Raw genomic sequence first — 27,487 nt, 5'->3', positions numbered from 1 at the left:
TCTGGTACATAAATCCCTGAAAGTTGCCACCCAGGTTAATAGAGCTGTTAAGAAGGCATATGGTGTGCTAGCCTTTGTCAGTAGGGGGATTGAATTTCGGAGCCACGAGGTCATGCTGCAGCTGTACATAACTCTGGTGCGGCCGCTCCTGGAGTACTGCGTGCAGTTCTGGTCACCACATTATAGGAAGGATGTGGAAGCTTTGGAAAGGGTTCAGAGGAGATTTACTCGGATGTTGCCTGGTATGGAGGGAAGGTCTTACGAGGAAAGGCTCAGGGACTTGAGGTTGTTTTCGTTAGAGAGGAGAAGGCTGAGAGGTGACTTAATAGAGACATAAAAGATAGTCAGAGGGTTAGATAGGGTGGACAGTGAGAATCTTTTTCCTCGGATGGTGATGACCAACACGAGGGGACATAGCTTTAAATTGAGGGGTGGTAGATATAGGACAGATGTCAGAGGCAGTTTCTTTACTCAGAGAATAGTAGGGGTGTGGAACGCCCTGCCTGCAACAGTAGAAGACTCACCAACTTTAAGGGCATTTAAGTGGTCACTGGATAGACATATGGATGAAAATGGAATAGTATAGGTGAGATAGGCTTCAGATGGTTTCACAGGTCGGCGCAACATCGAGGGCCGAAGGGCCCGTACTGCGCTGTAATGTTCTATGTTCTATATTCAGCAAGATCCGTGACAACCAGCTACTGAATACAGGTACAATGGACAACATTCAGGCTCCTCATCAGCTCAGGACCACCGGCAATCTTAGTGCCAACTGGCGATCATTCAAGCAGAAATTTCAACTATACGTGGAAGCATCCAACCTGAATGGCGCGACCGATGCTCGGAAGATAGCTCATCTACTCACCACTGCGGGTGACCATGCGATAGAGATCTTCAACTCCTTTCACTTTTCCGAAGGGCAGGACAAAACGAAGTACCAAACCATCCTGGACAAATTCGACAGCCACTGTGAGGTGGACACCAACAAAATCTTCGAACGCTACATCTTCAAGCAGAGGATACAAGGTAAAGACGAATCCTTCAATTCCTATCTAACTAACCTTAGACTTCTAGCGCAATCCTGCAACTTCGGTGATATGACTGACTCCATGATCAGAGACCAAATTGTTTTGGAGTCCACTCTGATCCTCTGCGAGAGCAATTGTTGAAAATCAAGCACATGACCCTGCCAGTCGCGATTGAAACATGTACTGTGCATGAGCGCTGTAAAAATCGTTATTCACAGTATAAAATGGCAGAAAGTGAAAAACAAGCCTCCTATGAGGTAGTGTTCAGGTCATCTCCCAGATGCAGCGCTTCCACATTGATGAAAGCGGCCATTTTGCGCGCTCTTCCCGGGACCCGACGCATGCGACGAACTGCGGCACCACCCATTTTTTTTTAAAACTGTCCTTCAAGAGGCAAACGCTGTTTAAACTGTGGGAAACCAAACCACTTTGCATCCCTGTGCAGATCTGCACCACCAGTCAGGAGCCAGCGCTCCCAATTCTGACAGTGAGCGCATCAGAAGTGTGCAACACCGAATGCTTGACTCTGATCCAGGCAGTGTGACGGATCCAAGTGATGAATACCTGGACAACACTTACCGAGTGGGCATTATTACGAAGTGCGAATGCGCCACACCGGACATATCACGAGTCCAATCAATCCTGGCCGTGGATTCCGAGGACGAATGGCATGCAGTGATGAAGGTCAACCACTGTCCCATCCAGTTCAAACTGGACACAGGTGCCTCCGCCAACCTGATTTCGCAGCTGGACTTCAAGAGAATCAAGAAGCCCCCCACAATCCTTCCAGCTGCCTGCAAACTCCTGGATTACAATGGAAACGCAATCAAGGCACTGAGGTCCTGCCATCTGCAAGTGTCCAGCCGACACACACAAGCAAGCTTACGCTTCGAGATTGTGAAACCAGACAGGGCGTCCCTGTTAGGTGCGCACGCCTGCCAGCAACTGAACCTCAGTCAAAGGGTCTACACCACAACGCCGTCCCATTCGGATCTTCATGCCAGCATTGACGACATTCTAACCCAGTACCCAGATGTATTTAGCGAAATGGGCTCGCTGCCATACGAGTACAAGATTCTACTGCAGCCTGATGCCAAGCCAGTGGTCCACGCACCACGATGTGTCCCTGCCCCACTGAGAGAGCGCCAGAAGGCAGAGCTCACGAGTCTACAACAAAAAGGCATAATTTCCAAAGTCACTGAACTAACCGACTGGGTCAGCTCGATGGTGTGCGTAAAGAAGCCTTCGAGGGTCCTACGCATCTGCATTGACCCCAAGGATCTAAACAAAATCATTATGCGGGAACATTACCCCATCCCGAAGAAGGAAGAAATCACGAGTGAGATGGCACACACGCACTTCTTCACAAAATTGGACGCATCCCAAGGATTTTGGCAAATCCAACTTGACGAATCCAGCAGAAGGCTCTGCACCTTCAACACACCTTTTGGAAGATTCTGCTACAATTTGGCATCAGAAATTTTCCATCGCATCATGGAACAGATGATGGAGGGAATAGAAGTGGTTCGTGTCAACATTAACGATGTTATAATCTGGTCCACAACCCGAGAGGAACATGTGTTGCGACTCAAGAAAGTATTCTGACGCATACATGAACATGGCCTCAAGCTAAACAGGTCCAAGTGCTGTTTTGGGACATCCACACTGAAGTTCCTGGGTGATTAGATTTTGCAACATGGTGTGCACCCAGACACAGACAAAATGAAAGCCATCGAGGCAATGAAAGTCCCAGAGGACAAGAAGGCTGTACTGGCTTCCTGGGAATGGTCAATTTCCTTGGCAAGTTCATCCCGAATTTGGCCACACACACCACGGGCCTATGCAACCTGGTAAAAAAGTCAACTGCCTTTGAGTGGAAGGCGGAGCACCGAACAGAGTGGCTGGAGATAAAAGCCAAGCTCACCACTGCACCCGTCCTTGCATTCTTTGACCCAGACCGAGAGACCAAGATATCCACAGATGCGAGTCAGGATGGCATTGGGGTGGTGTTGCTTCAAAGAGACGACATGTCATCCTGGGTACCAGTAGCGTACGCGTCACGGGCAATGACGCCCACTGAGACCAGATATGCGCAGTTTGAGAAGGAGTATTTAGGTTTTCTCACCGTCATCCTCAAATTTCATGATTATGTCTACGGCTTGCTAACATTTACTGGTGAGACAGATCATAGGCCTCGGGTCCACATCATCCAAAAGGACCTGAACGACATGACGCCTCGTTTGCAGAGAATTCTGCTCAAACTCCGGAGGTATGATTTCAATTTGGTGTACAGACCTGGCAAGGAGCTGATCATCGCCGATGCATCGTCCCGCTCCGTCACCTCGCCCAGTGAACCACTGGAGATCATCCAGCACATTGAATTGCAGGTACAGCTGTGTGCAAGCACTCTCCCGGCAACAGATGAGAAGATCATTCTCATCCAAGAAGAGACACCCAAAGGCAGCGAGTCATCCACAACCTCAGTAATGGCTGGCAAAAAGGGCAATGCCCTCAATTCTACAACGTCAAGGATGACCTGACGCTGATCGATGGCATCCTGCTCAAGCTGGACAGGCTCGTCATCCCACTACGTCTCCAGAGCACGGTGCTGCGGCAGATTCATAAGGAACACCTGGGTGTAGAAAAGTGCAGACGCAGGGCCCAGCAAGCTGTCTACTGGCCCGGCATCAACCAGGACATCACGGATATGGTCCTGAACTGCGAAACCTGTCAGAGGTTCCAACCAGCGCAGAGCAAGGAGACGCTCGAACTACATGACCTGGAGACCTCTCCGTGGTCCAAGGTTGGCATTGACCTATTTCACGTGAATGGTTGCGACTATATCTTAATCATCAATTACTTTTCGAACTAGCCTGAGGTGCTGAAGCTGCCAGACCTCACCTCACGGTGTAAAGCGTGTAAAGAGACATTTTCACAGCATGGCATCCTGAACACCGTCATGAGCGACAATGGCCCGTGCTTCCACAGTCAACAATGGTCCACATTTGCCAAGAGCTACAATTTCAGGCATGTCACCTCCAGTCCGCACTATCCGCTGTCCAATGGCAAAGTCAAAAAAGTGCACATCGTTAAGCAGCTCATCTACAAGGCCTCAGATTCTGCTTCCGACATACACCTTGACTACTTGCCTACCGGGTGAGTCCCTTGTCCACTGGCATGTCGCTAACTCAACTGCTGATGAACAAGGACCTGTGGACGATGCTTCCAGCCATACACCTGCCCAACCTTGATCACCTCCCGGTGCTGCAGAAGATGCAGCAGCTTCGCGACTGCCAGAAACAGGGCTATGACGCACATGCCACCGATCTGGACGTGCTATCCCCGGCAGATACGGTTAGGATCAAGATACCAGATGGTGAGTGGCCTGCTCCGCTGTCGTTGTTCAACAGGTTGTGCCCAGATCCTATGTCATACGCATGGCTGATGGCTCCATTGTGCGAAGGAATCAAAGGGCACTGCGAAAAGGTGCTTACCCGCAACCACTTTCCCCTCCATTTCCACATGTCGAATTGCCACCTCCAGACACCTCGAACCACGAGGCCACCAGTCAAGCCTCCCACTTGCCTGCCAAGACACCGTCATCCCCTCCACCACCTCTCTGGCGGTCGGCGAAGATCAGACGCAAGCCTCAGCGACTGGACTTATGAGCATTTGTTTTGTTTGTTCTGTTCTGTATTCCTCAGTCAATCACATTACACAGGCACATTCACATGTATATCATTCTAAAAAAAGAGAAAAAAAAAAGGAGAGATGTCATGATGTGCAAACATGCAACCAATGAACACTCAGAATAGGACTCAACCAATGGGCAGTCAGAACACTCAGAGGTGGCATCACCACAAGGGGGCATGACATAAACACTATAAAAGGAATAAGGCACTCACACCCTGCCTCTTTCCACAGACAGACATCTAGAGAGTTAGACAGGTTTGATCAGCAGCATCACACCCCAGCACGTGGCTTAGAGCAAGCTGGTACAGTTAGACTGAGTTACTACAGTTAGATTAGCAGAGAGTCGAACTCATTTGAGAACTGTGTTAATAGTTCAATAAACACGTTGAACTCATTTCAGAGTTTGGAGCATCCTTTAGTTAAGACTGCATCAAGTAGCAGCCTGTGTTATCAGAAGCAGCATAATGCAATAGTGACTATATTTGTTTAATCTCCACAAGAAGCCAAAGACTTGACTGACCTCTGATCGTCCCGCACCTTACATGACAGGGGTTGGTTATTTGAGCTAGCAATTAATTCTGCTACTGTCCTCTGAGGTGTTGGTCCTGTGGTTTGTAGGGAGGGATTTCAACAAAATTCATACTCTTAACCTCCGGGAGGAAGGGAAATTGAGTTAAAAGGCTTTGCAGAGCATGTGGGTGATGGAAGAGCTTGAGTAGAATTATCAAGTTCAGGTTGACACAACTATGAGGTTTTTCTTTGCCATCTGCTGATGTGCTAATGACTTGAATGATCTCCTGCGCTTAATCAGTCACATACTTTAATTCACAAGTCCAAGAGCACCATCCCAAGATGCCACTGACTTGCTTAATAATAATAATCTTTATTGTTACAAGTAGGCTAACATTGCAATGAAGTTACTGTGAAAAAGAGGATGAACACCCGGCCTTGTCCGATGAGGAGGATGCAGGGGGGAGGGGAGGGGGGGGGGGAGAGGATAAGCAGGACATGGGGCCCGGGCAGGCACAGGAATCTGCGCAACATGTGCTCCTAGGCCAGCGCGCATGGACGCTCTGATTGCCTCCAGGTGCATCGTCTAGAGGGCCTGATCAGTAGCACAAGCATCCAGTCCCACCCCAACACCCCCCCCCCCCCCCCCCCCCCCCCCCCCGGCCGGCCACCCCCTCCCGTGAGCACCCTACCTGCCCCCCGTACCCCCCATCAGGCACCCCCCCCCCCCATGAACACCCAACCTGCCCCCCCTCCCCTCCTGGCCGGCCACCCCCTCCCATGAACACCCTACCTGGGTACTGCCCCCCCCCACCCCCCCACCCCTCTACGACTTGCAGCACAAAGTCAAGGAGCTTCTCGCTTTCTCCAGAAAAGCTGTTAGTGCTGTATTTCTGAATTTCTGAACTTGTAGAGAATCTGAATGAATCTATCTGCAGGCTGCAAAGAAAAAACAGAACCTGCTATTTCTCTCCAGAAAGGCCCATGACTGTCCTATTTCTGAAATTACGGAGATCTGAATGAACCAACAATAAAACTATGAACTGAAAGCAAGGTTTGAAGAGGAGTGAAAGGCTGGAAACCACTATCGGAAACAAATACTCTTTACTTTCCCTTTTATTTTGGATTTTGTTTGCCCTTTTCCTCCCCTTTGTGTTTCTCTGTCTTGTGTGTGTGCGTGTGGGTAGAGGGTGTGGGGCAAGGTGAACGAGGGATTTAGGCAATAGTTAGCCAGTTGTATTTGCGGCATAATTCATTGTGGTTCTTGTTATAAATAAATTGTTAATGCGTTTACGTTTGCAAAGCTGGTGACTATAATTATTGGGCAGCCAAGGGCCAAAGACTTCAGGAATTTTTCTCAGAGTTATTGCTTAATTCACTTGTGCTTTGACTCCAAGCTAAGTGGGGCTGGAAGTAACTGAGCACTGGCCCAGGGTGTCATAACAGCTGTGAAGAAGATTCTGGAAGGAAGAGGAGCTCTGTTTTCTCCCTCCATTTACTGCCTGTTGCCTGCTGTCTCTGTGAGTCTGCAGTGAAGATCATTACAAGCTGAAAGAATAGAAAGTACCCAACCAGAGACCTAATTTTGAGAAAGAAACTAATTGAAAGATATCCATCTGCATCAAAGATCCTTTTACTCTATTAATATTTATTTCCCTTTAAACTAACCCTTTCCTTCTATGGTGTGTGTGTGTGTGTGTGTTTGTGGGTGGGTGCGTGTGTGTGTGGGGGGGGGGGGGGGGGCGCGGTATGGGTGTGTGAGTGGGTGTGTGGGTATTTGTGTTTGTGTGTGTGTGTGTGTTTGTGTGTGGAGTTGGGGCAGTGGGGCCGACGGTTGGGAATCAGATAGTAGTCAGTTATATTTTTTGTTTATTTAATTACTGTTAATAATAAAAGCTTACTTGTATTTAAATTTTACTAGCCTGGTGACTGTGGTCAATTTATCTCAACCAAAGCCAGAGATATTAATATAAAACCTAATTTTACCTGTGTTACGACTCTTATGTGGGGCTGAAATTGACCGTGCACCGGCTCAGGGTGTCGTGACAGTGGGATGCCGAAGCCTTTGAAGAGTACAGTTCATCAGGGAAGGAAGATAGAATAAGGAATTAGCAGGAAAGGGAGATGGTGCTCAACAGAGAGGCGCCATTGCTGCATGACAAGGTGACCTCCTTCTGCCACTCTAGGAAGAATCCTCTTGCAGGGATCTTCCCCTCTCTCGTGGGTTGCCAGGTCTCCATCGGCCGTGTGACACCTTGCTTCCCTGTGGTGCAATGGAAGGTCTTAACACAAACTCTCTCCCTCAGCAGCCTCAGTGATGGCAGGCGTGACTATCTGAAAGAGGACTCTATTTCATCTGACCCAACTCCATTCCTGCTCCTGTACGCACCCCCCCCCCCCCCTCCCCCCCCGCCTCCAAATCTGAACTACAATCAGTTTCCCATAGGAACCACGTTTCTGACACTGAAACAGTTTCCAACATTGGCAAAAAAAAACAGACCCGATGCTTCAACTAATTTTTTGGCCCCGAACCTCTTAGCTCCGGGGGCTTTACCCAAGTGGTATATTAGTCTATATGCTGGGGGAATGCCCCCAGACGTCCCCATGGAAGGAATGCTCGGGGTCAGTCAGGAAGTTTCAACTTCCGTTGGGCAATTATCTGACTTTGTGAATCATCCGATACCCTGATTAAAATTGGAGACTTCAAATGGTTCCACTGTCTTAGCCGAAGAGCTACACAAGAAAGGTTAAAAGACTTAAAACCATTTCTAATCCTGGGCAACTACACTATTTCGAGTAGTCTCCTCTCCCCCAACCTTTATGAGACCCCCTCCAGCTATCCTAACATCCCTCCCCCAACGCCATGTCTGTTTACCATTATCCTCTAGCCCCCCCCCCCACATTGACAACCCAAACCTTCCAACCCATTATATGCTCCCCCACTGACCACCCAAGTCCCTCCCACTGACTATCTGTCATACCCTTCAAGTGATCACCCAATTCCCTCCATATGACTCTGCACCATCTGACCATGCACCACGCCCCCACCCCCCACACACACACACTACCTTGCAAATGTACCTTCTCCTTGTCTTCTCAAAGTGGAAGGAGCTGTGCTCCAAAAGCTCATGTTTGAAACAAACCTGTTGGACTTTAACCTGGAGTTGTAAGACTTCTTACTGTTCTCAAAGTGGCTAAGACCTTTAAAGCTTAAAAAAGGGCGTGTCTTCCTTTCCTCTGATGTCTCCTGTGTGTACATTCACAAAATTCACAAGTTTCAATTTCATGTCAGATGGATTACATGGCCATGATTTTTAAAATCCGATAAGAACTAGGCTCTGATCCTCATGTTCTACCTCATTATCTTTCCAGTTAGCAAATGGTGTATTTCCATTTTCACCATTTATACAAACTAATTTTCTTTTTCATCATTTCCAAAAATCGCACAGGATACGGTGACTGGAGAGAGTTCTGTGGTCTTCAGGCACCGAAAAATAGGATGGACCTGAGCAAACTCCTCAAAAACCCGCAGTTAGCAAATGAACTCATCAAACTGTATGGAACTCCAAAAAACATTGACTTGTGGCTCGCAGGAATCATTGAACCCTTTGTAAGAGGTGGCAGGGTGGGCCCCTTATTCGCCTGTCTAATAGGAAAGCAATTCAGAGACGTGCGAAATGGAGACAGGTAATCATTACTAAAAGAAACAGATGGGAAGTTTGTGTACAAAATTGTGACGGTAGCACAGTGGTGCAGTGGATAGCACTGCTGCCTCACAACGCCGAGGTCCCAGGTTCGATCCCGGCTCTGGGTCACTGTCCATGTGGAGTTTGCACATTCTCCTCGTGTTTGCGTGGGTTTCGCCCCCACAACCCAAAGATGTGCGGTGTTGGTGATTGGCTACGCTAAATTGCCCCTTAATTGGAAACAAAAATGAATTGGGTACTCTAAATTTATATTTTAAAAAATTGTGGTCTCCCCAATGAGCCTCACTAAGAACAGACTCATCACAGTTTAGAGGCGTTGGGTGAGTTTATTTTAGCCGAAAATAGGTGCGTTTGGATTGGCTGAGATTCTATCAAGTTGAAAGTCTGAATTCCAACCTCAACCTGCCTCCAAACCAGCCACTTGTGCTTTTAACAGAAGCTCGACAGGGGTAGGGGTTTTGTAACGGACAACCAACGCATGGGATAGCACAGTGGTCAGCACTGTTGCTTCATAATGCCAGGGACCTGGGTTTGATTCCCGGCTTGGGTCACTGTCTGTGTAGAGTCTACACGTTCTCCCTGTGTCTGCGTGGGTTTCCTTCCACAGTCCAAAGATGTGCAGGTTTCGTGGATTGGCCATGCAAAAAAGTGCCCTTAGTGTCCAAAAACAAAGTTTGGTCGGATTACTGGGATAGGGTGGTGGTGTGGGCTTAAGTAGGGTGCTTTGGCCTCCTTCTGCACAATAAATTCTATGATTCTATGATTCACTCTCATGAGGAAAATTAACAAATTAAATATTAAAATATGGTTGCGTGCCTCATTTAATTACCTTTTCAAATTTAACCCTTACTTGTCGTGTTTTCCAGCACTTGGGAAACCCTGGGCGGGATTCTCCAACCCCCCCACCGGGCCGGAGAATTGCTGGGAGGGGGGGGGGGGGGGGGGGGGGGGGGCGGCGTGAATCCCCCCCGCTGCCCCGACGCCGGCTGCCGGATTCTCCGACGCCAGTTTTTCGGCGGGGGCGAGAATCGCGTCGCGCCAGTCACCGGCAATTGGCAGTGGCCCTCCCGGCAACTCTCTGATCCGTGATGGGTCAAGTGGCAGACCGTTTTCGTCCGGTCCCGCGGATGTAAATTAAACCAGGTCCGTACCGGCGGGACTTGGCTCTGCGGGCGGCCTGCAGAGTCCTCAGGGGGGGGGGCGCGGGGGGGATCTGGCCTCGGGGAGGGGGCATGGTGGCCTGGCCAGCGATTGGGGCCCACCGATCCACTGGCAGGCATGTGCCGTGGGGGCACTCTTTCCTTCCGCGCCAGCCGCTGTAACGGTCCGCCATGGTCGGTGTGGAGAAGAACCCCACTGTGCATGCGCTGGGATGATGCCAGTACACGCTGGCGCTCCCGCGCATGCTTCAACTCGCGCCGGCCAGCGGAGGCCCTTCAGCCGGCTGCCGCGACGCCAACCCCGCCGGCACTATCCTAGCCCCTGAAGGTGCGGAGGATTCCACACCTTCCGGGCAGGCCAACGCCGGAATGGTTCACACGGTTAGGGGAGAATCCTGCCCCAGATAGTTAAAAAGCCTTTCTGTTTATCTGCCTGGTCCAATATACCTGCTTCACCAGCTTGACCCTTCTGATCCCCTCCACAGGTCCACTGATTTCCTCCAGCTCCATACCCCTTTAGCCCTCTAATCTCCCCCTTCTCCCACCTTGGATTTGGATTTTGTTTATTGTCACGTGTACCGAGGTACAGGGAAGCATATTTTTCTGCGAGCAGTTCTACAGATCATTAAGTACATGAAAAGAAAAGGAAATAAAATAAAATACATAATAGGGCAACACAAGGTACAGAATGTTACTACATAAACACCGGCATTGGGTGAAGCATAGAGGGGTGTGCAGTGTTAATCAGGTCAGTCTGTAAGAGGGTCGTTTAGGAGTCTGGTGACAGTGGGGAAGAAGCTAGTTTTGAGTCTGTTCGTGCGTGTTCTCAGACTTTTGTATCTCCTGCCCGATGGAAGAAGTTGGAAGAGTGAGTAAGCCGGGTGGGAGGGATCTTTGATTATGCTGCCCGCTATCCCCAGGCAGCGGGAGGTGTAGATGGAGCCAATGGTTGAGAGGCAGGTTTGAGTGATGGACTGGGCTGTGTTCACAACTCTGAAATTTCTTGCGGTCTTGTGAGCAGTTTCCATACCAGGCTGTGATGCAGCCCGGTAGGATGCTTTCTATGCTGCATCTGTAAATGTTGGTGAGAGTTAATGTGGACATGCCAAATTTCCTTAGTTTCCTGAGGAAGTATAGGCGCTGTTGTGCTTTCTTGGTGGTAGCGTCAACGTGAGTGGACCAGGACAGATTTTTGGAGATGTGTACCCTTAGGAATTTCAAACTGCTAACCAGCACCTCAACCCCTTTGATGCTGACAGGGGTGTGTACAGTCCTTTGCTTTCTGAAGTCAATGACTAGCTCTTCAGTTTTGCTGGCATTGAGGGATAGATTGTTGTCACTGCACCACTCCACTAGGTTCTCAAATTCCCTCCTATATTCTGACTCGTCATTATTCGAGATCCAGTCCACTATGGTCTATCGTTAGCAAACTTGAAGATGGAGTTGGAACCAAATTTTGACATGCAGTAGTGTGTGTACAGGGAGAATAGTAGGGGGCTAAGTACGCAGCCTTGTGGGGCCCCAGTATTGAGGACTATTGTGGAGGAGGTATTGTTGTTTATTCTTACTGATTGTGGTCTGTGGGTTAGAAAGTCGAGGATCCAGTTGCAGAGTGAGGAGCCAAGTCCTAGGTTTTGGAGCTTTGATATGAGCTTGGCTGGGATTATGGTATTGAAGGCGCAGCTGCAGTCAATAAATAGGAGTCTGATGTAGGAGTCCTTGTTGTTGAGATGCTCTCGGGATGAGTGTAGGGCCAGGGAGATGGAGCAGTTGCTGCAGTATACGAATTGCAGTGGATCAAGGTGTTCTGGGAGTATGGAGGTTATGTGCTTCATGACCAACCTCTCGAAGCACTTGATTGCGAATAAAGGCAGGGCCACCAGACGGTAGTCATTGAGGCACGTTGCCTGGTTCTTCTTTGGCACCGGTATGATGGTGGTCTTTTTGAGGCAAGTGGGGACCTCGGAGCGGAGTAGGGACAGGTTAAAGATGTCGCCTTCGATCTCGCCTTAAGCCTCTAAAATGCGAACATATGAAATAGGAGCACAGGTAAGCCATTCAGCCTCTCATGCATGCTTCACCATTCAATTAGATCATGGCTGATCTGTTTGAGTTCCACATTTCCATCTACCCAGATAACCTTTGATACCCTCGTCGAACAAGAATGTGGCCTGGTACCAAAAGACTAGCCTTGCAGCCAACCAGTCACTCAATCTGGCAGGATGAAAATAGAAAATGCTAACCAGATTCTACCATTAAAATCAAGTAAAATCCTGCAGATATGGTCAACCTGAAATATAAACCTGAATAAAGTACTCAAAAAATTCAGCAGGTTATGCTGCATCTGTGGAGTGAGAAAGAGAGTTAACATTTTAACTCGTATCTGAAACTTCTGCAGAAATAAGCCTGGCTTCTATCTCTGAATTATTTTCAGATACTTAAGAGATACTGGGCGGGATTCTCCGGTCTCTGACGCTGAAATCGCGTTTGGCGAACGGCCGGAGAATCCCCGTTGGCACCGAATCAGGGGCGGTGTCGCTTTTGCGATGCTCCGCCCCCTCCAAAACGGTGTACTCGGTGAGTGCGCCACACGCCGTCAGGATTACCTCAGGACGTCACCTGAGGCCCCGATGCTCCTTCCCCAATGGGCCGATTTTGAGCATAAGGCGCATCTGTTCCCGTGCAGCGTCAGCACACAGTTTCCCAAATGGAGAATCCAGCCCAGAGTTTTGCTTTTTAAGAGCGAGAGAGAGTCCTTGGGCAGGATTCTCTGCCGGCGGGATTCTCCGTTTTGCCGGCGCCCAGGGGTTTCCCGACGGCGTGGGGCTGCCCCACAATGGGAAACCCCATTGACCGGCCAGCGTAACGGAGAATCCCGCCGGCACGTTGGGGCAGAAATGTGGTGCAGCGTGGCGGAGAATCCTGCCCCTTATTGCTCTCTGCTGCAGTTTTTCCAGGTGAGTATGATTTTTCTGTTTCTGACTTGGCAAGACCAATTCATAAACCTCCTGCCTATATATTCCAAGAATGAATTAAATTAACTCGTCTTGCAGCCATTGTTATCAAACAAATAATCACATTTTTGGTCTTTAATTTCAAACTTTTGACATATTTCAAGATAGTAGAAACCAGCAGGAGATGGGATTATTTCATCCTCCACAAAGGATTTTGAATGCTTCTTGGGTGTCTGGCAGGTTACCACCTTCCATTGTCTGGACAGAATTACAGTTGATTAAAGTCCAATGCTTTGCATTTCAAATGCTTTCCATTTAAGAGTCTTATTTGAAGTGAATACAAACACTCTGAGGTGTGAAATTCCTTGAGCAACATGTCAGCAGTGCAATGTTACATAGAACATAGAACAGTACAGCACAGAACAGGCCCTTCAGCCCTCAATGTTGTGCCGAGCCATGATCACCCTACTCAAACCCACGTATCCACCCTATACCCGTAACCCAACAACCCCCCCTTAACCTTACTTTTATTAGGACACTACGGGCAATTTAGCATGGCCAATCCACCTAACCCGCACATCTTTGGACTGTGGGAGGAAACCGGAGCACCCGGAGGAAACCCACGCACACAGGGGGAGGACGTGCAGACTCCACACAGACAGTGACCCAGCCGGGAATCGAACCTGGGACCCTGGAGCTGTGAAGCATTTATGCTAACCACCATGCTACCCTGCTGCCCCTCAGTTAATAGTAACTTTCTGGAACAGGTCATTTTATAATGGCGAACATCAGGTGACTTGCTGCAGCCATTTCTGTGTATTTTATTGTATTTTTCTTTTGAAAAAGCAAGTCCTCATCAAATAGTTCAATATGTTTTTGGTTAGCTGCTGAGATTATAGGTAGATCTGACTGTCAGAATTTCATGTTGTCATGACAGTATTCGCTGCTCAAAATGCAGTCTCCATTACACTGGGGATTGATCCGACTGAATAACCACTTTACAGAACACTGCTATTCAGTCTTGTTTTTGTAAATTCACCACTCTGTCTTAGAATTCCCCCTATACCAAAAAGGGCCGATATTCCAAATGGTGAACAGGGATTCTCACTCCCTGACTCCGATGCAGGCTTCGGTGGGTGCTATTCAGGTCAAACTATATTTCCAAGTTATTCCCCGGTATAACCCATACCTTCACCGAAGAATTTTACCTACTTACCCCTTAATAGCATCGATGTCCTGGGTCCTGCGTTATTAAGGAAGTGAAGTAAGCTAATAACCACTTTTTCAGGTTAAGTTATTTTATTATTATACTTTTTTTTCCTTTAAGTTGCAAACACTTTCTTTACAGAAAGGAAAAACGATTAGTGATTCTGGATGCTGCTGGTTTGTTGTAGGGACCTTCAGACTCTCTCTCTCTCTCTCTTGTAGTTCTCCTCCCCTTCTCTCCTGTTGCTGTTTCTCTGTTTTCTCTGTGTTCTGTCCTCCCCATTGCTGCTGGTTTGTTGTAGGGACCTTCAGACCCTCTCTCTCTCTCTCTTTTAGTTCTCCTCCCCTTCTCTCCTGTTGCTGTTTCTCTCTCTCTCTCTCTTTTAGTTCTCCTCCCCTTCTCTCCTGTTGCTGTTTCTCTCTCTCTCTCTCTTTTAGTTCTCCTCCCCTTCTCTCCTGTTGCTGTTTCTCTCTCTCTCTCTTTTAATTCTCCTCCCCTTCTCTCCTGTTGCTGTTTCTCTCTCTCTCTCTTTTAATTCTCCTCCTCATTCTTGCTGGCGTTGATCTTCGAGCCTTCCACCTCCTTGAGGGGAGCGGAGCTCCCCCGGGCCGCACCCCGACCGCCAGCTGTTGCTGCTTCGAGTTCTGCTGCTCTCTTCTGCTGCCTCGCGCGTGGGGAGAGGGGGAGGAGCGAGGGAAGCCCGCGCTTAGTGCTTTTTGGCGGGAGAGATCGGGACCTCCGATAGGGGATGGGCTACGGGACTTAAAGGGGCATGGTGGGACACAACCAGGCCAATGGGTCCCCCTCTATTCAGTACATCACAGTGCTTCAACACAGCACAAAGAAATCTATGCAAACTCTCTTTTTCTTTTTCCCTTTCTCCTGCTGCAGGTTGTAATAACAATTCTGACAGACTGAAATTGACTGCATTTTTGACAGAAGAGCTGGCCACAGTTTCTGCTCTTTTCAGCTGCCACCAACCTCTTGTGGGATCTTTCCCTGCACTCTCCCAGACCAGATATTGGCAGCCTTCTATGTTTCAAATGACACATTCTGTATTTTCCAGAACAGTCTGCAAAAATGACCCTGACCTCTTGGGCGTTTTCCATTTCAATTCACCATCTTGACCCCCATGCTCACAATTCTGTCCTCAGTTTCCTACAGTGCTTATGTGAAGCACAATGCAAGATAGAGGAACAGTACTTCATCTTCTAATTAGGCAGTTTTGTGTCTTCTGGACTTAACATTAAGTTCAACAATTAGAAACTATGAACTCCCTCCTTAGTCTTGACCCGTTTTATAAATCATTTTTGTTCCAATGTTCCCCCCACCCCCGGCCACCCAAATCTCCCACAGGGCCATCTCTCATTTATTCTTAAATTTTGCTTTCACAGAGCATTGACCTTTGTTCTGCCATTAACATATTGTGCTATCTTACTGTTATGCTACTGTCCGCATCCTTTTTAATCTTTAATACTGCCATTAACACTACCTTAGATTGTGTTCCTTTGTCAAATTTCTTCTTGTTCTTCCCTGACCTTCTACTTTGCTCCACCTAATCCAACCCCTCTTAAATTGTATAAAATCCATCATATTTCTTCCTATTTTTAGCTCTGAAGAAGTCATACGGATTCGAAATGTTAACTGTTTCTCTCCCCACAGATTCTGCCAGACCAGCTGAGTTTTTCCAGCAATTTCTATTATTATTTTGAGGGGAAAACCGGCTTTTCTCGGTTTCCTGAATGTAAAGGGGGCCCCACATCCTGTTTATATCCTAGTTAGTATCCAGCCCTGAGTATGAAGGCCTTGGAACTACCAGATACTCCAACCTGTATTTCAACTGAAGTTATCATGCCTGCCCAGGTTGTTTAAAGAAAGCAAAGATTGCAATTTAGTTCTGGGGAGGACTTACTAAGCCTCAGAAACATTGGGCTGGATTCTCTGCTCGCCGACACCGAAATCACGTTCGGCGAATGGCCCAAAAATCACATCTCATGACCGAATCGGGGACAACGCCGCTTTTGCGATGCTCCGCTCCTCCAAAGCGCCACACCGTAGCGACGGCCTCAGCCATTGCCTGAGGACCCCCCCCCCCCCCCCCCCCCCCCCCCGATGCTCCGCCCCTGACCGGCCGAGTTCCCGACAGCATGGGACACATGTGGTCTCACCTGTCGGGAACTCAGCATGGCGGCTGCGGACTCAGTCCAGTGGCGCCATAGCCGCAGGAGGGCCGATTCATGGCGTGGGTAGGGGGGGACGTTATTTGGGGCTGGGGGCACTGAAGTGGGGCGGTCCGGGGCGCATGAGCCGGCTGAAGGGGAGGACTATTTTGCGGCCTGTTCCGTGAGCGGCCTACGCCATGAAGCATGGCACGGCTACTGCAAGCCGCCGCCAAGTACCCAGCAATTCTCTGGGGCGTATCGGCAGCTAAAGCTGGGTTCTCTACATTGCCGTCTTGCTGGCCCCCAGCAAAACGGGGAATAGGTGGTCGTTCTGTGCCAGTTTTCCTGAATTGGAGAATCCTTCCCATTGACCTCTGACTGCACAGTAAAATCTTTAGAAACCAGCCAAGGCAAGATGCAATAACATTTTTGTGATGGCAAACAGAATATTGAGAAGATATTTGAAGCCCTGATTTTGATACTGGGCTATTTTGATTGGGAATTGTGGTGTGCATAACAGAGGGGGATGGAACTGTTAATTATTCAAAATGTACACCACAGCAAAATAAGAAATCATTGTACCAAGCTGGTCTTTTGTAGAGGAATTTCTCCACAAGACGAGGAGGAACAGAATGTTCTGGAAGGTACATGTGACCAAACCATGGGCACAATTTTCCACAAAAGTAGGTAGAGCAGTGCAGCAGACAGGGAAAATGGCAGGGAACCACCAGCCCTAAAGGTGATTTTCCCTGTCGTATCATTTGGCTCATAGCTGGAAAAAAAGGAATGGGTGCATCCCACAAGGTTGCGCTGGTGGGGTGGCTCTGATTGAACTTCAATTTTAAAAGATCTTTAAAAGATTTCAAAGGCCTTTTTAAAGGGCAGCCCAATACAACAAGTTAAAAACAGAAACTCGACCTTCCCAAATACCGTCCCCATGAACCCCCACGGAACACCCATGGAGCCCCCACCACCCCACAGAGTATTCCAAGGAACACCCCTCTGGCACTGCCGCTGTTCCCAGGCTGCTCCAGGGAACGAGTGCCAGGGAACAATTCCTAGGGGCAGTGCCAAGGGGAAATTCTCGGCGTGATCCTCTCCCCCTGAGCAAAACACTCACCTGAGCTCCTCCGGCGGGTGGGCACCTTGGGACTCATGTCATGCTTCACATCTTCGTGACCTCACACTGATGTGAATGGGCAATCTATCTTTTGGAGGGGGTGTACAGGGAAGGGAGATATGAGGAGTAAAGGCCTGATAACAACATTTAAATGTATTAAAATGGGAATCCCAATGTTCAACGTCATTAGCGGGGAACGAGGACAATTGCAACAGGAAATCTCACCAACACAAATCTTGTTTTGGGACTCCCACAGGATTCCCTGCTCTCGCCACCAATCCCACCCCCTGAAAAATCGGTCCCATAACACGACAACTGATATCATCGATGTGTGTCGTGATCAATTCCTGATTATTATTTTTGTTTAATTTAGAGTACCCAATCACTTTTTTTTCCAAATTAAGGAGCAATTTTGCATGGCCAATCCACCTAGCCTGCACATCTTTGGGTTGTGTGGGTGAGACCCACGTAGACACGGAGAGAATGTGCAAACTCCACACTGACAGTGACCCGGGGCCAGTATCGAACCCGGGTCCTCAGTACCATAGGTAGCTGTGCTAACCACTGCATCACCGTGCTGCTCCTATCAATTCCTCATTATAGATGTACATTATGGTAAGTGAATGTGACACTGAATTTTGACATTCAACTTCTACTTCACATACTTCCAAAACGTCAGTGCTTAGAATGTTAGTAATTAAAGGGGGATTATAGATGATGTTACTCCATGTCATCTCCATTGATTGCCATTTCCTCATCGAAGGTCAGTTCACAAACAAAAGTTGAGGGTCCAAAGATGTCCAAATGCTCTCAGGGATGTAATCACGAGTCGCTGGCTGCTCTGATTGGGAGGCTTGTTTGATCCACAATCTATGAATGCTCTCAATTATCCCAATTTTGTCAGTATTGCAATGCATGACTGTGCCACTGATTGATGCCCAGTAGTTTTAACCCTTTGGGGGATGGGTGATCCCTGTAGTAAACACAAAGATGAAGGTTTAACTATTTTATTTTAAACTCAAAAGTAAAGCTGAACCCATGACATACAACACAAGTTGGGTGGCACACAGATATGTAGGTTAGATGGGGTTACGGGCAGAGGGCAGGGAAGTGAACGTAGCTCAGGTGCTCTTTCGGAGGGTTTGGTAACTAAAGGATTAACGTAGAATTCCTACACTGCAGAAGGAGGCTATTCCATCCATCAAGTCTGCACTGACCCTTGGAAAGAGCATCCTACCTAGGCCCACGCCTCCACCCTATCCCTGTAACCCAGTAACCCTACTTAACCATTTGGACACGAAGGAGCAATTGATCTTGGACAATCCACCTAAGATGCATATCTTTGGGCTGTGGGAGGAACCCGAAGCATCCGGAGGAAACCCAAGCAGACACTGGGAGAAATTGCAAACTCCCCACAGATAGTCACCCGAGGTCAGAATTGAATCTGGGTCCCTGGCGTTGTGAGGCAGCAGTGCTAACCATCGTGCCAGCCTACCATGCAGACCCGACGATGGGCTGAAGGGCCTCATTCTGCACTGTAGGAATTCTATGTTCCATGTTCTAACCGATTGACGGTAATCAAGAAAGCTGTGAAGAAAATCCACAACTGTTACACTTACGTGAAAAGGGGTAATGTTAGCTGAAATGTACAATCCCATGGTTTACATTCACAGGACTGGCATTCACTCACTTTTACCTGTGGATTGATTTAACTGGTAACATGGAATATTGTTTGGAAGTCTTATTATATGGTTCATCCAGTCTGCTGCTGTCCGCTGATTGTATTTGCTTCTTCTCCAGATTCTGGTGGGAGAAGCAAGGCGTCTTTACTGCCGAGCAGCGCCAAGCTCTTCGTTCGATTTCTCTGGCCAGGATAATCTGTGACAACACCAGGATTAAACGCCTTACTCGGGATGTATTTGTATTTCATTTGTTTCCTGAAAACTATGTTAATTGTCGCCAGATTCCAAAGTTAGATCTGAGGGCTTGGAAAGTTGCGAATGGTACAGTATCATTGCTTGAGTCATCCAAGCACTTTGCTGTTATTCTAAACTACACTGAACTGAACAAAATTAATGTAAGAAAATGTAAATTGTTTCTGTGTTAAGATGAAAAAGGTCTCTAGGTCAGATATGTTGATCCCCACCCTTGGCTGCTTTCATCCCTATACATTAATCTTACTTTCCTCCAACTTCCAGAGAGAGAGGCATAAGGATATGAAACCTGTAAACCATGCCCGTTGTGACTCTCAAGGCTGATAGGCAAGCTCAGAAAGACCTCAAGCTATTAATTACCACCCAAATGATTTGCTGGATTTAATAATCTTTATTATTGTCACAAGTGGGTTTACATTACCACTGCAATGACGTTACTGTGAAAATCCCCTAGTCACCACACAGTTTGGGTACACTGAGGGTGAATTCAGGATGTCCAATTCACCTGACAAGCACATCTTTCCGGACTTGTGAGAGGAAACCGACGAGGAGGATGCAGAGGAGGGCCAAGACCGGCAGGACATGCAGCAAGAGCAGCCACTGGAGGCCGCACAACATGCACGCCTGGGCCACTATACAGGGACAATCTAATTTCCTCCCGCTTCACCGACCAGGGAGCTTGGTCACCGGTAGCCCTACCATCCCATCTTACCCCCACGCATATCCCACATTCCCCCTCCAAACACCCCCTCCCCTGTCCACCCTCCCTGCATACCCCCTCATTACCACCGCACCTGTTCTCCTTCCCTGCACCCATCACACCCCCATACATATGTCCTCCCCCACTCCCTCCATGCTCCATACTTGCCTTGATACATGATGCTGTACCTCGGTTTGCAGTATCAATGGGTCTGGTCCATGGGATGGAGGATGATTACGACCCTCTCCACTATGGGGTGTGATGCTCTGCATTGTTGGACAGTCTGTCTCCTGCCCTCAGTAGCACATTCCACCCTGCATGCGAGGTGGCCATTCCACTGCATGGTCCTAGCGAACCCTTGGGATGGCAGAACTGGCGACCGGCTCTGGGGTGTATGCATGGGGGGAAAGAGAGTGGGAAGGTGCAGGGATGGGCACAGGGCAGTGTGCTGTGGCTGACCTGGGATCCTAGGTTATCCTCCAACGTCCACACCCCCGACCAGTTGCTTCCGACACCATCCACCCCAACCCGGCACACCGTCTGCTTCCAGGTCAGTCCATCCTTCACATCCTGTAGACAGAGCACCGAGGCATATATACACGTGCCCTAGCCTTTAACACTATCCTGTCCGCTGCACCAGTGCCAATTTAAATGGTCTTTCTGGTCTTACGGGCCCTAACGCCCCATCTAGGTGGGTCCCCAGGTGGTACATCAGGAGTAGTGGCAGCCAGCTGCAAACCCCGCCCTGTGACAAGGGTCCCCTTTGGTGGCCATCCTCTGGAGCCATTGGGCCTGGAAGGCCCGGTAGTCATTCGGATGTCCCAGGTGGTGTGCTGTCACTCTTTCCTCCCGCTGCCTACTGGATGTGCCAGGACAGGAGGGGGTTCAGAGGCGCTGCGGTGTTCTGCACATCCCCTGCGTGAGTCAACGGCGAGGGCCCCAGAACCTCCTCCTCACCCGGGTTGCTCGATTCCTCCGGGCTGCTCTTGGGGATGGGGTGTGGCTGGAGCAAGCCCCGGGGTCCCCCCACCAATGGCGTTGTCAGTCCTGGAGGCCCACCAGTCCTGGAGGCCCACTCTCGGCTCGACATTGGCCTCAATGCGTATGGCCATGGAACACAAGGATTGTGCCATGTCCCTCTGGCTCTGATCAAACAGCACAAGGCCAATGCCGTTAATGCCCATAGCCATGCCCGTTGTGACTGAGCCAGGCTCTGGAGTGCCACAGCAGGTGGCCCTGCTGCATAGCCGCCTGTGACAGGGCTGCCTTGTCCTGTGCCTCAGCCACTGCCCGCACAGAGTGCCCCAGGCCTTGGACATCTTCACCCATGGCCGATGTCTTTGGTTTGGGGATGGGCGGGAGGGATGCTACATGTGCCATGGGAACATTGCAATCCATCAGGGGCCTACTTGCTTCGCCGATTCCGACCTCCGCCACAGCAACTACCAGCTCTCCAGCTCAACGCCCTCCACTCAGCAGCAGTGAGGGGGCTGCAGGTCAGGTGGGCTGCAGGTCAGGTGGGCCCCTCCGGTGTGCTCTATCTCTCCCTCTCCGACTGTGAGAGTGTGCACAACAGCTACATCCTGGCAGATACCCCCAGCCCCTTCTAGGACCACCCCAGGAGGCTGGAGCAGAGACCCCATACAAGGAGGCCCAAGTGGCCACCCTGGCTGTCATCGAAAGGTCATTGAACTGCTCAAAATGTGGTTCCCCTGCAGGGCACACCCCAGAGAGTCACACGCTTTGTGGTGGTCTGCTGTGTCCTCCACAACCTGGTACAGCAGCGGGGAAACATGCCGGAGGTGTTCCTCATCATGTGGCCACCGAGGTAGAGAAGGAGGAGAAGAGGAGCACGAGTATGATGAGGTGGTGCCGGACCAGGAGGGGCTGGAGGACAAGTCCAGCAAGCCCGGAGAGCCAGGGAGTCCCTCATACTCCTCCGCTTCACTGAGGGTGTGGTCTGGTCCATTATAGCTACCTTCCACCCGCTACCCCACACCCCCCACCCCATATCTCACTCTCCCATGGCCTGAATTACATCAACCCAGGGTGCTGGGACTGTGTCAGTGGACCTTACCTGGAGAGATGGGCCAAGGGTTTGGAGCTGAGCCCACATTGTGGAACAAGGGTGACAGAGGCTTCATACTAGTTGTGGGGAATGATTTTTAATGTTTCATGGTGTCCAACAATGCCCCATTATCATGATGATGCTGCCCCACTCTCCCCAAAACCCCCTCATCCCCCCTCGCCCCTACCTATCCCATTCCCCCTTCCCCCAGTGCCCTCTCAGTGATCCTCGACGTGCTTTGCCTTCCTAGCTCTACCGCTATATCTAGGTGTGTCCCCAGGATGCACATCAGCGGTGGAGGCAACCAGCTGCTTACCTCATCCTGTGGCCTACATTGCCCCTGGCGGGCGCCCTGTCGGTTCGGAGGGCCCCACGGCACTTTTCGGCAGCACACGCACAGCCGTGCCACCCTGCCCGTGTGCTGACTGTGCGACACAGCCTCATCAGAGGGGTGGAACACGGGTAGCTGGTGGCCACACCATGGCACGGTCCGGGTTGGCACCCACCACCCTCTCCTCCCATTCGGTGCCTCGGCCATTCACATCTGAGAGAGGGATATGTCCCACAGAACCTCATCAACGTCAGTCTGGTACTGGGTCACATCCCCCAGCGAGGCAGACATCCTACTGAGGCCCTCACTGGCTGTGCCACACCTTGGACATCTTCACTAATGCTGCTGTGGTCGTGCACCAGGCTCTCCACTGCAGTCACCACACGAGCAGTGTTGGCCTCGGTGCCATGCATTGCCGCGTCATTTCCTGTGCCAGTAGTCTCTAGCACTCCTCCAATTGCCTGTGGACCAGCTGGAGTGTCACTGACATCTCCTACTAAATGTCCAGGCCGTTCCCTAATGTCTCCATCTGCTCAGTGATAGCCAGGTCCATAGGCTCAGCATCAGGCTCGGGCCTAGCTGGGACCTGGGGTCCAGCAGCCCTCCAACTACTGTCTTGCCTGGGCGTTACTGCCTCCATGTGACGTACATCAGCAACTGTGTGCTGCTCACCAGATTGTGCCCCAGAGGCCTGGCCAGTAACGTTGCCCACCGAGGTGTGTGTTTTTGCGCTGGTGGAGGGTGGGAATGACAGCTGTGACGCGCTGATTGTGGCATCCTCGGAGCACTCCTCTGAAGGGTCTCATGGGAGGCAAGGAAGGGGCCACCCCGGATGGGCCATTGATTGGAGGACCTGCGGGAGAAAGGTCCGCGGGAGGGAGGGGTCAGTGTGTATGGCAACAACAACTCCCGTTTGACAGGTCCTCCATGTGGGGGCTGATGGATCCTCACCTCTGCAGCAAGCGCCAACCTCTGCTTTGGTGACCGCTCTGTCCTCAACCACCCCCGTCACCTCCAGGTTCCATTCCTTGAAGGTCATGAGGATTCTTATGATTGGCACCCCTGCGCCTGCCTGGGCCCTCTCCTGGTGTTATTTTGAGATATTCTCTTGCGGAGACACAAAGAGAACATCGTTAGCCACACGCGTGGTTCACAGTGGTGGGGGAGGGGGTGAAGGAGGGGTTGGGGGGGTTGAAAGGTGAAGGAGGGGTCAAGGGAGGGTTGGGTCCACATGGAGGGATGGGAGGAGTGGATGCTCACATGGGGGCGAAAATGTCTTGGGAGGGGGAGGTGGCTCTGGTGGTGGTGTGGGGGGTGGGGGGGGGGGGGTGGGAGGGTGGTGTCAACTCATATGTGCTGCCCGGTATATGTCATTGACCTTGTTGTGGCACTTGAGGCCAGTCATCCCGGTCACGCTTCCTCGCAGTCCCAAGAGGCTCTCGCTGCCCTGTGGCTCATCCTCCGGGGCCCTCGAGGAAACAGGACATCCCTCCCACATCTAGAAGCCTCCCCAGATCAGCGTCTCCAAACCTTGGGGCTGGGCGTCTCGCGGCCATGGCTGTGATCTGAATGGGATTGGCTGTGTCAGAGCTGTTTAAGTGCTGCTTGACCTTGTTAACGGGGGGCTGGCGAGCGTGGTCCTGCCGAATCGGCTGGTGAGCCTTCATTTGCGGCATGGGGCCTTGTTAAGTGGGCCAATTAATGTTGTATTACGCTGGCGGCTTCACCAGGCCGAGCTCTGGGAAGCACGTGGCAGTTCCCGCTTGCCACCACACTTGGAAGTCCTTCCGGAGAACTGCGCCCTGAGTTCTCAAATAGAGAATTTTGTTGTATAACTTTGAAAAGATCCAGAGGAGAGACGAAGGGAAATGGGCGGGATTCTCCTTTGGCTGACGCCAAAATCAGGAAATTAGATTGGGCGGAGAACAGTTTACGACATCGAATCGCAGCGGGGGCCGATTTGATGCCAAATCGCTATTCTCCGTCACCTCGACAGCAGCGACAATGCAGCCTCGAACGCAAGTACAGTAAATACTGTTTGCTTATCATTAGCGGGACCGAGCCGGTATTCTCTGGGGCCTCCGCGATTCTCTGCTTCCGATGAGCGAGTTCCCAACAGCTCGGTTCTCTTGGGCTTTTAAAATAGCAAAACCGGTGTTGTTGTTGATAAGGGAGAGAGAGGAGGTAGGACACAGAAGGGTGCGACTGTGGGTTGCCAGGCCGGACACTGGCCGGGCTGGTTAGGGTGGGGGAGCCTTCCCGGAGCCAGGAGGGTGGTGGGGGGGTGTGGGGGGGAATGGGCCGAGTGTCCGAGGTGAACTCCCACTGTACTGGGGATGTGTCCAGGCACGGACCCCCATTGCCACGGCTGCAAGGCAGCCACCTTGCTGCGCACCCGACTTACCACACACCTTGGCCGCTGGTTCTGTAAAGTGACACCGGCAGTATAGGTGCCCCCGCCCCTACATCCCACCATCCACCATATCCCCCCCCCCCCCCCCACACACTTGGCTGCCACTTGCCGGCAGGGCATCAAGCGGTTCACCCAGGGAAATCCCCACTATAGCCTCTACAGGAGTGCTGTATGGGGGCCACGGAGCAGTACCTGCTCACAGTACCCCTGGCATCAGGGCTGGGCACCAGGGCCAGCGTCCCACTGGCGCTGGGAAACGAAAGAGCCAGGAGTGCGGAGATGAGGGAGTGGGGGGCAGAGCCCGCAGTGCCAACCGGGGCCACCATGTGGCCTTTGGTTGGGTACGGGGGTATGCACCATGCTAACACGTTGGCCTTTCACCGCTTACAGACAATAGATATTGGAATCCAACCAGCAATGGTGGCCATCCTGCTGGTCGCCGCAGCCCTGCGGGATGCCTTGCAGCTGCACAACACCAACCAAAGGGGTTCTCTTTGATGAATGTGCAGCTGCACATTATACACCTCTGCTCCCGATACCCAGGCAGTGTGCACAACACCTTCATCCTGGCACGCTCGACGATTCCTAACATGTTTGAGATGCTCCCCACCCCCTGGCTGGGGGGTTGGCTCCTGGACAACAGAGGGGCTGGTTTAGCACAAGGCTCAATCGCTGGCTTTGAAAGCAGACCAAGGTAGGCCAGCAGCACGGTTCAATTCCCGTACCTGCCTCCCCGAACAGGTGCTGGAATGTGGCAACTAGGGGCTTTTCACAGTAACTTCATTTGAAGCCTACTTGTGACAATAAGCGATTTTCATTTAATTTCATTTCACTGCGGTCATGGCCGATGACGTCAATCCGGCAGCCAAAACATACGCGGAGATCCGCTAAATGACGTCCATGCAGCGACCAGGATCAAGATCGAGTGATGCTTCGGCATCCTGAAGATGCGGTTCAGTTGCCTGGGCCATTCTGGAGGGGGCCTCCAGTATGATGCTGAGAGGTTTGCGCGCATCGTGATGCCCTGCTGCATCCTCCATAACATTGCGCAGCAGAGGTGCGATGTGCTGGAGGAGGAGGATGATCGCCAGGTCTCGTTCAACGAGGAGGACGCAGGGGAAGGGTGGATGGCCAGAACATGGGGCCCAGGCAGCCATGGGAATCCGCACTATGTGTACGCCAGGTCCAACGCGCATGGGACGCTCTGATCGCCTCCAGGTTCACTGACTGAAGAGGTGAGGGAACTGGCCAGGGGCACGAACACCGCATCCCCAAGCCTGCAACCCCCTACATGATACATACCTGCCATAATACAGGGTGCGAGCCCTGGGTTGGCAGTATCTCTGGCTCTGGTCCATTGGAATGGGAATATTTTTCACTCCAAGAATTGTTAGGATCTGAAATAATGCACCTGAGAAAGTGGGGGAAATGGATTCCAGAAAACAAATGAGCAATGAGTTGAGTTGGTATTTGAGGATGAGGAACTTAAAAAGTTACCAACATAAAGTGGGAACAAGTAAGGCTGCTCTTTTTAAGAACCAGCTCAGGCAGATTGAACCTCATACTGTGCCGATTCTGATCAAATAATCCCTTTGCTTATATTCTTCTCTCTCTCACCAGCGACAAACATTTTATTTCTGCTCTATTTTAAGTGTGTTTTCTATACAATGAATAGTGGAAAATATCCAATATTTTGTGCTTTATTTATGAAGAAATGTCATTCTCTTTCTTTTTCCTTCAGTGTATCCGGATACCAGTTAAGACCATTGTTCCTCAGATGAAACGGTGATTTTCACTACGATATTGTATGACGAAAGGAAATCAACGATGTACCAGTCATATGAGATGGATCTCAGGCGCAACGGCTAAAGATAACTCTCAAGATAATAATCAAGTTAAAATAAAATTAACTCCTTCTCCATAACGTCTGTCTGCATTCCAGGTTGGACGCTGGCAATGGAATCTAGCCTAGAGCTCCAGATATTTACAAATCAATCATGGGGCCTTTTAGAACTTAACCTATGAAAAATTATGTCCCCCTCATTCTCGATTCAAACCACCTGTTATGTCTAATCATTACATAAAACTGCATGATTCATTGATCTGATCAATTCAGGAACACTGCAGTTTCTGCTGAACTCTTGTGTGTTGGCGGATGGTATGATGGCGGACTTGGTGGTGTTGCCCCACTGGTCCATCTCAGAACAAAAGTGTTGAGGAAGATTTCATTGAATCCAGCAGTGATTTCTCTCTATCTGGGAACTATTCTGCACAATCATTTTTAAATATATATTTTGCGTCTGTCATTATATTCCTGTGCTTGTTTCTCAAATAAAACAACAATTGAACTTGAGCTTTCTGTCAGATTGATCAAAGCTTGGAAGGAAATACAGCTAAAATTAAAAGTGAATTGAGACCCTCATATTTATAATGACACAATGATTAATATTGTACCCACAAAAATCAAAGTCTTTATCCAGCCTCAATCGTATGTTGTCAG

General features: G+C 50.1%; 1 protein-coding gene across 1 annotated transcript in view; it reads left to right on the top strand.

The window, feature by feature from the left end:
- LOC119974324 (myeloperoxidase-like) overlaps nt 1–27,286 on the top strand; it is a 51,268-nt gene extending 23,982 nt beyond the window's left edge. The window contains exons 6-8 of the mRNA XM_038813095.1: nt 8,681–8,918; nt 19,342–19,544; nt 26,729–27,286. Coding sequence (XP_038669023.1) covers nt 8,681–8,918; nt 19,342–19,544; nt 26,729–26,748 — 461 coding nt within the window. The 3' untranslated portion in view covers nt 26,749–27,286. The remainder of the gene's footprint in view (nt 1–8,680; nt 8,919–19,341; nt 19,545–26,728) is intronic.
- Nucleotides 27,287–27,487: the final 201 nt, after the last annotated feature.

This window comes from Scyliorhinus canicula, chromosome 12, assembly GCF_902713615.1.
Source record: "Scyliorhinus canicula chromosome 12, sScyCan1.1, whole genome shotgun sequence".
Taxonomy (NCBI): Eukaryota; Metazoa; Chordata; class Chondrichthyes; order Carcharhiniformes; family Scyliorhinidae; genus Scyliorhinus; species Scyliorhinus canicula.
The sequence above is the reverse complement of the archived record's forward strand: the minus strand, read 5'-3'. Positions and strand labels throughout refer to the sequence as shown.